The 12,041-nt window shown below is 33.7% G+C and overlaps 1 protein-coding gene across 4 annotated transcripts in view; it reads right to left on the reverse strand.

The window, feature by feature from the left end:
• MLLT10 (MLLT10 histone lysine methyltransferase DOT1L cofactor) overlaps positions 1-12,041 on the reverse strand; it is a 128,502-nt gene that overhangs the window by 84,939 nt on the left and 31,522 nt on the right. For all 4 annotated transcript variants that reach the window (XM_034059949.1, XM_034059947.1, XM_034059945.1 and 1 more), the window contains exons 4-5: positions 9,453-9,562; positions 2,445-2,548 (exon numbers count right to left, since the gene is read on the reverse strand). In XM_034059949.1, coding sequence (XP_033915840.1) covers positions 2,445-2,548; positions 9,453-9,562 — 214 coding nt within the window. The remainder of the gene's footprint in view (positions 1-2,444; positions 2,549-9,452; positions 9,563-12,041) is intronic.

Below are 12,041 nucleotides of genomic sequence, written 5' to 3' on the forward strand. Positions count from 1 at the left end.
AACCAAACAACATTCAAGGACAGTAATTTTACATCAGCTTGCACCACAGTATCACAGCTGATAATGTAGGGATACTTACATCTGCATTTAATAGATTTCCACACAAATGACATGCAAGCACGTAACCAGCCTTTGTAGTCCACTGAAAAATATGTATAGCTTATACTTTGGCCTAATGCCTTTTTCATAGTCTTTAAGGCACTTACACAAGCTTACAGCTTGAAAATCTACATTTACTATGCAGCTACACCCACAAATGAATAACCCAAGCAATTGACAATGATACTTAGCTCAAATTGAAGCCAAAGATTATCTATGGAAAGAACAGTTTTTAACAAAACATACTGTAGATCCAATAGATCCAGAGACATTTTTCTGAAGGTACATACAGCCCTCTTTCCTCTGCCAGGAAAACAACCTTTTTTTTAATAGGACTTCAATGACATAATAAATAATATTTATCGGTTTAAAAGACTGTGGCAGGTTAATTTCTTTAAAAAAGAATGAAACATACAAGTTTCCTTGCCTAGGCTAGTTATTACCTTACTCTACTACATTTTTGTCAATCAGATTTGGTTTTCACCATTTGCAATGTTGATTTCTTTTCTTGTCAAAACTGACTTCAGACATTGAAAAAACAACTATTCAGTTTCATTTTCCATATAATTTTCATTAGCATGATAATGCAACGTTACAGTCAAAATTATACACAGGAGTATTTAAATGAAAGAACAATATATAAGGCAGCTTATTTTCATTGCTTTTTAAAATCACTTTCCCCTTATTTATATTTTATGTTCCTGGGCAATCCAGAAATACTGCCTCCCAAATACATGTACATCTACAGCAGATGCCAACTCAAGGAAACATTTAAGAGGGTATCTTTAAATGATGACTTATCACCATACAAAAACAGATGGACTCAAGCTCATTTTTCCTTAGACGATAGTTTTGTTAGCCCAAAACTGATACACCTGACCCTGGATCTCTGCCTTCTGTAGCTCTCACATTTTTCTTTCATTTTTTAAATATCACAAAAGCCTTTAAGTATCCTCAATCACAGTAGTCTCTGTCCAGGTGTAATTTTATAGTACAAACCTCAGGGGGTTAGAATCAAAAAATCCTAAGAATTTGCAATATAGTTTCATTTTTAACCTAGTTCTCATGTACTTTACAGCATTCACTAAAAACAGGGTTTTGAAATTAACAAAAAAAGTGAAAAGGACTCCTGTATGCATCCAAGTGTTTGAAAGAAAAGAGACTGTCAACCAAAAACATGGATGTATACATTTATTTCACATCTAAGTAACCTCGTTACATGGTACACATGCTTTGAGGAACACAATCCATTTGCACCATAAAAAGAATCTTGACATTGATACATCCAATGAAAAATTAGATGCTTGTGAAAGAGCAAAGCCTGCCAGATACTCAGGTAATCAAAATAAGAGTTGCCAAGAAATCAGTGCCTAAACTACAGAATTATATATTTTAAAATATGCACAAGACTTTCCAAGTATTACTTGATGGCACTGAAGAAAATACATTTAAGTAATTTAAGTAGGTGTGCAAATACCATTTCCCTGACTGAGCTGGTCAAGAAGCAGCATACTGAAGCACTCATAAAACAGACAGGTAAATCCACAGATTATGTAGCTAGACAGTCTGTGTAAATCTGCTATCTATCTACTGCAAAACAGCTTCAGCTGAATTTGAAAAGATAAATAATGCCTGTAAATTTTGGTGTGAAGCTCCTTTTGCTTCCTTTTACCTGTTGACGTATGACTTTAATTATCCAGCCTCTTTTAGAAGTCCATATAGCGAGACAAGCATCTCCTGAATGCAAGCATGCCTAAATATCTTAAAGTAGAATCAATGAGATAGTGGACACAACTGTTTCTTCAACAGCTACACACGAAACCTAAAAATAGTTCAGGACAGATGTGTACCATTTAGATAAAACCAGTGAGGTAAACTGCCCCAAATGTTTGGAAATATGTACAAGAAGGGGTGAGTCTAGTGCATGTTTATGTATAACACAGCAATTTTTCCCCACTGGGGAATCTGGTAAATCACCAGAAGTAAGTATCAAACCAGCAGGCGTACAATCTCAAACATTACTACATCCTATAAAACATCATCTAAGAAAAATAACTTAAGGAAAAAAACAACCACTAAACCTTATTCACAAGAGGACATGGCATTGAACACAACCCAAAGGAATATTATCAGAAAGCTTTTGCAGCTGACAAGAATTGTCTATGCTGCTCTTACTATATTGGTAGTAAAAATTCTGTATTATAATAAGGTTAGGTATTTCTACACAGCCCACTTTATTACATTTCTTTACTCAGAAATAACCTAAATAAAGAGTTTATTCATTACATTATGTGCACTGATTCTTCCTGGAACACCAGAGTTTTTAAATAATAAAATATACTTACCACGTTACATGAAAAGCTTGTCGACATCCATGTTTATTACATGTCATACAAGCACCAGTGGCTGCTTTACTTTCTCTGCCTTGTTCATCACAAATATAGCATGTCTATCAAAGAGAAAATACTTAACATGATAAGAAGCATAAAATAAATTGTGTTACAGATTCTTGGCTGAGAACTATTGGATTTTGCAGCTAAGCTTATTAAGAACTTCTTTTAAAAGTCTAACTATGTATGTCTGCAGAAGGAGATCACCCAATAGACACTTAGGATTCACGTAACACTTTACCAACTCTAACGCAGTACAAATATTAACTTACAGAAATTCTGTATCACTGTTCAACTAGCCAAATGGCTAAACAGACAATATTTACTAGCATTAAGCTTCAAAATTTTCCTTGCTTTCAAGTTTGTGTTTATGCCCTCTTAGGTCACAATAATTTTCACATTCATTTAACATTACCTGTATTGGCATTCAGAAACATCAAATTAGACTGAGTGCCCAATGGTACAAGATACCATATGGTATACACACATACATCTACAAAATTACATACAGAAAAACTGCTAACAAAATTTTATGCATACATTTGGTGTAAAGTCTTGAAGCATGCTTCAGTAGTCATATGATGCTCAGTTATTTTAATTAAATAAGTTGTTTAACACAACTCTGTTTTAATTTCAGCATGATCTGGACAGCCTCATAAATATCTTAGAAACTAATCAAGCAAGAATCTCCTGTAAACAAAGCTTAAACTAGTGTATCAAGCCCATTTCAACCTCAAAAATAAGCCAGAATGAAAACAGCCTGTCTGGTACCTGAAAATCTTATCATAGCATTTCTGTCAATTTATTAATTTGTATTACTGGGATAGTGTGGCAATTTGTAATATTTTCAAAAAGTTGTCAGTAAAATTGAAGTAAAAAAAAAAATACTAAAAGAATACACAATATTTTATTTTATTTTATTTTACTTTACCATGAAGCAAACAAATGTGGATACATGCTGTATGGAAGCTCACTGTTGTACTAGACATCACTACAATCTCTCACCAGCATTTCAGAGAGATACATCAGACAAAGCTAAACCCCTTTCCACTTCTTACTGTCCTAATTACTGAAATGCCATTTAGAGAGATCTTATCATATCACATTGATGTGTAAAATTTAACAGTTTAAGAGCAGATTCATAATGAAAGTATCCTCCAGCACTGGGCCAGTCAAGTGTCTGTTTATAAATGAAAGAGAACCTTGCTGAGGTAACAAATACCAAGAACACACTGCCATCTCTGTAGACATCCCATTACAAGATCTTAGATGAGAAAAGAAAAACTCCTTTCCCTCCTCCCCCACAAAAAATTGTCTACATTTAAACTGTAACTGATTCATTGCAACTGTATCACAACCTCCATTCTGTGAGGCAAAGAATGAGTAGAATAAATAAAAAACCATCAATCATAAGAAGTAGAAAATAGAGTTTAAGAAAAATGGACCATGATACCACTGAAATAAAAATATCAAAAGAATATAACACAAAACCACTATTACTTGGAAAGCCATGAAAATGAGTGCAATTCTGAGATCAGAACAACCTTTTACAGAGGTATTTAGAACAACATTTAACATGAAATGTCAGCTAACGAAAGCATTTTTGTTCACATGCTGGGCTCTGGGGTAGGTGAGTCATTCCTGTGCGGTTTCCACAAGACTTCTAAAAAGCATTCAAACCAATAGCTAATATATCCTAAATTCATACCCTAACATTTGAAAGATCAGAAAGGGGATAATCCTACTTAATTCTTTGCCTTGGTCCCTTTGTACATCAAGGTAGTGCATACAGATAATTCAGTTGTTTGACAGGGTCTGAGACTGGCTGCTTTTTGGCTTTCTATAACATGACCTGACACATTTCAGATCTTAGGAACAAACAAGGTCATGATCTATCAGCCTCATCTGAGTAACTAAATTAAATGAAAGTAACTTCAAAAGTAAGGTACCTCTATAAACAGAGAGTTCAACGGAACCCATAAAACTCAAGCTCCAGTTACAGTCCTGTTTTTTCAGAGTTCTGCCTTAAGATCTGTAATTTTTTTTCCCCACTGAGCTCAGAAAGAAAAGCAATATAAGCATTCCAGTTAGTAAGCATGTAGTTCCTGATTTTCAGCACTACATACTACATGTGTTTCCGGAGCCTTCAACCAATTTACACTAAAATGACTTAATTTTCTCTGAAAATGATAACAAACTACCAGCTACAATATGAACAAGTTTAAACACAACACGCTGGACTGCCTACCCATTTAAACAAGCTTGGTGAACTTCTATTCTTCCTGCCATAGTCATGAGAAGTATAAAACCTGATTCCTAACCCTCCATGTGAAACAGGGCAAAAGAAAGTTCATTTTCCTGTTCCAACATGGATGGTAAGTTCTCTCTAAAGCTAAGCTTCTCATACTTCTACCTTCTCTTAGACAAGAAGCCTGAGAACCTTTGTGTGTCTCTCACAAAGCAGGAAAATAAAGATTTTCATACATTTGCAAATCCATGCAATTGCTGCACCCCCTCTAAAACCTCTGGAATGTGGAAGTGCAAAACTGTGTGTCCCACAAACTAAAGCAGAGCTATTCTTCAGACCTCTCAGGGAAAGAGAGTACCTTAAGACTTCTCCCAGACTCACTGGAAAATACGCAAATCATTACATAAAGCTTTTGACTCAGCAAAGAAATTTTACCAAGAAAAGGCAACAAATATCTTAGTTTCTTTAAAGTCAAAATACGTATTTTGCAATACTGCCTTTACGTTCCTGTCAGTATTTTTCCTTTGAAGATTCAAAATGTAAACCTTCTTTCCAAAAGCATTGACAGAAGGGAACATAGGACAAGAAATACCTTACAAAACAAAAAGTACTCTGAGAAACTGTTTACTCTTAACAGCTACCCAATAGCATTCCCTGCTTACAGAATCAAATCTAGGAGTTTTAGGTAAACTTCTCATTGTTGCAGCAAGTACTGAAATACATCTAACAGCTGCCTTTAATACTAGGCAGATCACGAAACTCCAAATGCACTTATTCTTTAATCCATTCTTAAAAGAGGTTCCTAAAAGCAGTAATTATATTCAATTATCACATACTTTCCAACAAACCTGAAACAGACAAATAAAGCCCACATAAAATAAATTGGTATAATCCATGCATAACCACCCAAGGAATAACAAACATTTACTAACTAGGAGAGCAACTACTAGTCCATTTGATTTTGGAAGTGACTGTGTAAGAAGAGCTTTCTTGTTAGTTAACCCACTAAGCAAGTCATTCAGCGAATTCATTCAGTAATATGATGGTTTTTATCCCAGAAGCAGATAAACTTCAGGAAAATAACAGACAAATGCCTTGACATTGACAAGCCTCATGCTTTGGTGTCTGCTATGTTTCTTCTTGCATTTAAGATTACTGTACTTTGTAATATTACATATTTCACAGTGTTCAATAAAGAAACAAGCTCATAGAAAATCTGTATAAATTAAGTACTATCTCCTGGCAAAATGCCAGTGGTGTTTCTCTTTATTTTAAAGACTACAGTATATGTTCCTCCTTAGGGCAATTTTTATCTATCAGTATTTTCCTCCAATTCCATATGCTAAAATTCTGTATGTATCAAGCCACACACAGAGAATTATTGAGGACTTCACAGGAAATAAAATGTTTCTTAAAATCATCCTATTTCAACCTGAGCTGACAGAACGAAATTAGCATTAAGCCTTTCTAAAAAGAGAAGCAACTCTAGCCACTTTTTTTTAATTACATGTTTACATTTGTTCACAATGTGCAACAAATGTTTTAAGAACTGTTTGCCATACCTACCTCTCAAAAAAACAGCTTTTAGTTCCCATTTCCTTCCAAACAGGTATAGGCAAAGTTAAATGTTTTACAAAGTTCCTGAACTTTCTTTAAAAAAAAAAAAAGTAAAAATTTAACATTTAAATAAATACAATTTATACTGAACAGCAAGGACTGTGAGGGATGGAATTACTGCAGGCTACCTGAAAAGGGAATGAGTAGTCATCTTGGTTTTGGAGTATTTTTCAAAACCAACCTACTCGGGAACTGCTGGCAATTTAGCCACAGCAGAACCAAACTTGGCACTGGGTACAGCCTTATCAAACAAGTTGGGAGAGTCCTCAGTCGGCAGCTACTGCTTAAATTCTGTGCTGTTACAGCTAGACTGATGTTAGAAGTGCAATTAAATTGGTTTCAGGAGGTTTGCTGCAGCAACAGCGCTACAGGCATTTCTGAAATTCCCCTAAAATCAACAACCACTATCAATAAAGATGATAAAATAGATATTAATAAATATATTATTGTATGTTATATTAATATTGTATATTGGTGTATTGGTATATTAATACAGAATAAAAATATTCATTTGCTATATCTATTTATATAAAGACAGCAAAAGCTGAGCTCTATAGGAAGAGAGAAACAAAAAGTAATTTCCAGGCTAGGGATGTGACCCCAAACCTTACACTTCTGATATAAGTCTCATCATATTTTACAATATACTGTAGTGGCCTGTATAAGCCATTATAAATATAAAATAATACATAAAAATACATATAAATATATAAGTTGAGATTGGTACTGCTGTGGCTAAACTGCCACCAGTTCCTGAGTGGACTAGTTTTGAACAATAACCCCAAACCCAAGACTCATTCCCTTTTCAGTAGCCTGCCATGATTTTATTCCCCACCTTCCTTGCTATTCAGTAGAAATTGTATTTATTTAAATTATACTTTTTTTTTTTAAGTTCAGTACCTTTGTAAAGCTTATAGCTTTGCCTTTATCAATTCTGGAGGAAATGGGAAATAAAAGCTGTTTTTTTGAGAAGCAGGTTTGGCAAACAGTTACGGTCAAGCGCCAGCCTAAGTAGTTTTAGGCTGACTGTTAACAAACATGGAAAATAGGCCCAAATCAAAATACCCACCAAAAATGCAGAAAACTAAGAGCTAGACAACATCAGGAACTTTTATCTACATCACCTGTATGGTACTAGTAATTATCTAGCAAGCAAAAAAATTCATGGTAAATTCAGACCAACAAAATGCAGATTGGAATTTTAGCAGTAAAAAATAACTATATATCATATATTTGGAAGGAGAAAATATCAAAAAGGAAGCAAAAAAAAATTCTAACAGAAAGGAATTAAAGACTAAAGACAGAGATCACCGATGGACTTTGTGAACAATCTTATAATACTCAGAGTACTTTATTTTTTTAATTTACAAGGACTTATTCATCCAATCAATGGAAATGGTGCAAGATAAAACAAAATCCAAAGTGTTCCACAAAATCTTTGAAGTATATTAGGGAAGAATCACTAACAATAAAAAAGAAGTTATTACTACCACTCGATGAAAACTGAGAAAACAGATGTGCTATTGGCTCAGGGTTGAGGAGAGAGGAAAATAAACTCATCTACTACAACAAATCTGTAAGTGCTTTGTGCCCCAGCACAAAAATTTTATTAGTTCTGCACTTAATCCTACTGCTGCATGCGCTTGCCAATGCAGAAGAAAGCCAATAGTGAGAAGCCTACACAGATGCTCAGGTACTGTCTATTGAGAAAGCATGACAAGAACCTAGAATTTTACTTCAAGTTTTTCAGATATAGCCGTATATAAGATCGGCAAAACATATTGAGAGCAACTGTGAGAATCTGAAACAGATGAGGAAAAGACCAAATCTGAAAAAAAAAAAAAAAAAAGAAAAAAGGCTAGAAATTGGCCTCAAGTTGCTTCAGGCGTGGCTTAGATTGGATATTAGGAAAAATTTCTTCACCAAAACAGTTGCCAAGCATTGGAACAGGCTGCCCAGGGAAGTGATGGAGTCACCATCCCTGGAGGTATTTAAGATATGTAGATGTTAGGGACATGGCAGACTTGGCAGTGTGAGACTAGTGGTTGGAATCTATGAACTTAAAGGTCTTTTCCAACCTAAATGATTCTATGAAAGAGGTGCATGGTGTAAATCTGAGATATAAATTGGGGAAGGGGAGCAGCAAGAGAGGTCACAGAGACAACATGAACAGGATTGGTTTCCCTATAGGAAGAACACAAGAGGTGATACATGCCTTTCTTCCTTTTTTCCTTTCTTCCCTAACACAGCCTTATTCATCCTTTACCCCAGTGCCCACCAAAAATAAAGTAAAAGAAAGAAACTAGGGGTAAAAGGAACAACACAAGAAAAATACATAATCATGCTAATCAGAAATTCCATTTGCTGCCTACAGAAAGGAAAATACAAAGCAGAATATACTTAAGTCTAGTGAGGAAGAGGTAGCACAAATGAAACAAGTAGAAAAATACAGTTATTGATATAGAACATTAATAAGTTATTAATAACTTACATTACTTTGCTTTGTGCTGTTTGTTCTTTTTTTACTTTTAAATAAAGTAACATTGTGCTTTATAGAACATTTGATCTCACTGACATTTATTTAGAAAGAGTTCTTCTATAAGGAAATAATCCCACTAAAGTGAATACTGTTTTCAGAGGCAAAAGTCTGTAAGCTTTTGCCTTAATATATTAGCATAACTTTTCTCCTTAAAGGAAATGTTTATGAACAAGCTTGTGTTCATGTCAATACTTAAACCAGTATGACTTACTGGTAATTAATAATAACATTTCAAATAAGCTGTAATAATATTTTAACCTATGGGAAATATTTCACACTCCTTTCAAAATAAACTGTTATTCAAAAATCACAATATTTTTAATTAACAAAACAGTCCCTAATCTGTAAAGAATAATGAGACATGGCAGATAACCTCACAGCTTAATTTAATAATAGCTTTCTTATTTCTTGAATTTCTCATAAAGTCATAGCAGAAAACATACAGCATTACATGAATTTTACATGAACTGCATTCTAAGAAGTGCAGTTTTAGATTATTAAAACTCACAAGTCTTAAAATAAACACATTAGATATAGATAAAAAGACATATAATTATACCTTATTATAACGATCATGAGGAACAGACTGCAACACGATAGGTTCCATTGTAGAAACATTTGCAAACTGCACCTCGGGAATGTACAGAGCACAAACCACATGAGCCCAACCTACAAAAAGTTATAATTGTCATTTTAATGTTTTCTAGAAGCTCAAAGGACATTTCAATTATAATACAAAGAAGCTTTTATAACACTTTTTTCCACAAACCATTTTAACTGTTTGGAATGTTACAGACATAAGTTACTTTAGTCATGTTTACATTTCATTTTATATTATCCAAAGTTTAGATAAGCTGTAATATAGTTTAAGTTTATTCAGTGGAGAAATTATACGAGTAATACTCCATGAAATCCAGATACTCATTATTTATACAAGCAGCTTCACACAACCTGAAAACAGGTTATTTCTTTAAATATCTTGGATTAACATAGTCATTGCATAAAACCTATGCAAATTTCTGCAAAAGGAAAATATCATCTGAACAAACTAGTATTCATGCAAGCATTGCCATCATATAAGACTGCTGCGTATAGTTTTTATTTAAACAAAGTCATTCAAATTCGATTAGACTCCTATATAGAAAGAAATCCCAACAGACATATACCCACATTTTCCCCGTAAAAAATCTCTTCCTTCTTTAAAGGTCAGGCCAACTCATTTTTCCATAGGAGTATCAACTCCTATATCCACTCCTGTTCTAACTCATTTACTTGGGGTCATCAACAAACGCTTAGTTACTTACCATACTGTGCTTTAACAACATTTCAAGAAGTGAACATTTCTAATTGTCTGACATTTGATTGTATGGGGGAGAGGGAAAACACCAATTCAGAAAGAAACCAGCTAATTTTAGGTCTTTTTTCCAATACTAAGATCCTGAGAGTTGTCAGTTCGTTTCAGTGGAGGACAGTTTGCCTTAACTGTAAATTTAGCAAAAGCTGCTACACAGCTAACCCACATATTAATATACTGATACTAATGACAGGATTACAGTAATATCACATAGTGCAGAGCTACCTCATCTGAAAGCAAATTTGGTGTAGATAAGCGTTCAGTATTACTTCTGTTCTTCCCTAAAGTCTTTTGTCATAAGACCTTTAGTACACCTTAAAAATTATGTATTCCTCCTACCCAGGCTTGCTTGCATGCAAATATTAAGGACATAAAATGATAGACTTAAATAATTAGATAACCTAACAGATTATTAGAATAGGTAAACAAAGTAAACTATCATTGTGCAAATGCATCCTGTAACTAAAGATAAATAAATAAAGCCAACACAACAACAAAAAAAAACTACACACAAAGCTCACCATATTGCCTCACTGCAGACATTTTTGAGTAGTTTTCATCTTGCATTTTCTTTTTTTAACTGCTCTACTGAATTTAAAGATTCTTAATTTCTTCATCCAACTGTACTTTGACTCAAACAGAGCTAAACATTAGAAGTTTGTACTTACTTAGACTAGTATTGTTGAGATTCTGGAATGGTATCTGGAATTACATCTGTGGTTTTTATTCTTTTCTTAAAGCACAAATCTTTTCTAGTTGTTTCAAACCAACTGGTATATCCCTCCCCATTTACTACATTGGCAGTTATAATCTGTATACAAAATGAAAAGTGCACACACAACTGTACAGTCAACATAAAATGTCTCATTCTAGCAATTCATTTGCAACTAAGTACAGTATCTGTGCTGCTTCATCATTTTATTCACAATTAGTTTGTAGAATTATTCCACACAGAAGAAGCATAAGAATAAGAGTACAAAAAAAAATATAAACTCCTAACTTGAGCTGCTTTTATAAACTGTTCCAACAGACCATTTTAAAATTACCAATGACAGACAAAAAAACACAAACAACCAAAAACCTATAAAACTCACAGACCTGTTTTGTTCTTTTCTCTACCTGAAATATCCTCAGGGAATAAATTTATAAGGAGTTTTCTATAACTTGCAAACTGCCCTAAGCCAGAGTCATCTTACTAGACAGATAAATATTAACATGGTGTTAACGGTGAGTATTTCTCCTTAAATCTTCTCTCAAAAGATTAACTCAAACATCATTCATCTAATAAAGCCTTCAAACCAGTTGAGGAATTACACAAAAACAGATGGCAAAATATTTTACTACAGACATAATTAACCCTATACTCTAGTTACACTTACTTACAATGAAAAAATATTATGTAAATATACAACATATATCAGAGACATTAAAAGAAAAATCACTTACTAAGCCAACTGAAATTTCAGTAAGTAAAAAATTTTTGCAAGAAACCACTTTCAGAAGAAACTGTAAATGAATATTACTCCATCACTATAAAAAAAACCCAAAAAAAAAAGCAAAACCTATAAGCTTAAAGTATTTTGATTTCCAAAATACAGAGCACAAATCTAGGGATAGCTGAGGGCAATAGCACACATTCATCTTTCATGAAAACAAAACCAGTATCTATATAATGAAATAAATGAAGTACCACAGCACTAAGATACTTTTTGAGCAAGGGGTCAATAAGAACCCAGAGAACTGAGGACGAGGAATGGAATTCACTGATTTTCATCTGGAGTCCTTAGAACCCAG

This window comes from Melopsittacus undulatus, chromosome 1 (genome assembly GCF_012275295.1).
Source record: "Melopsittacus undulatus isolate bMelUnd1 chromosome 1, bMelUnd1.mat.Z, whole genome shotgun sequence".
Taxonomy (NCBI): domain Eukaryota; kingdom Metazoa; phylum Chordata; class Aves; order Psittaciformes; family Psittaculidae; genus Melopsittacus; species Melopsittacus undulatus.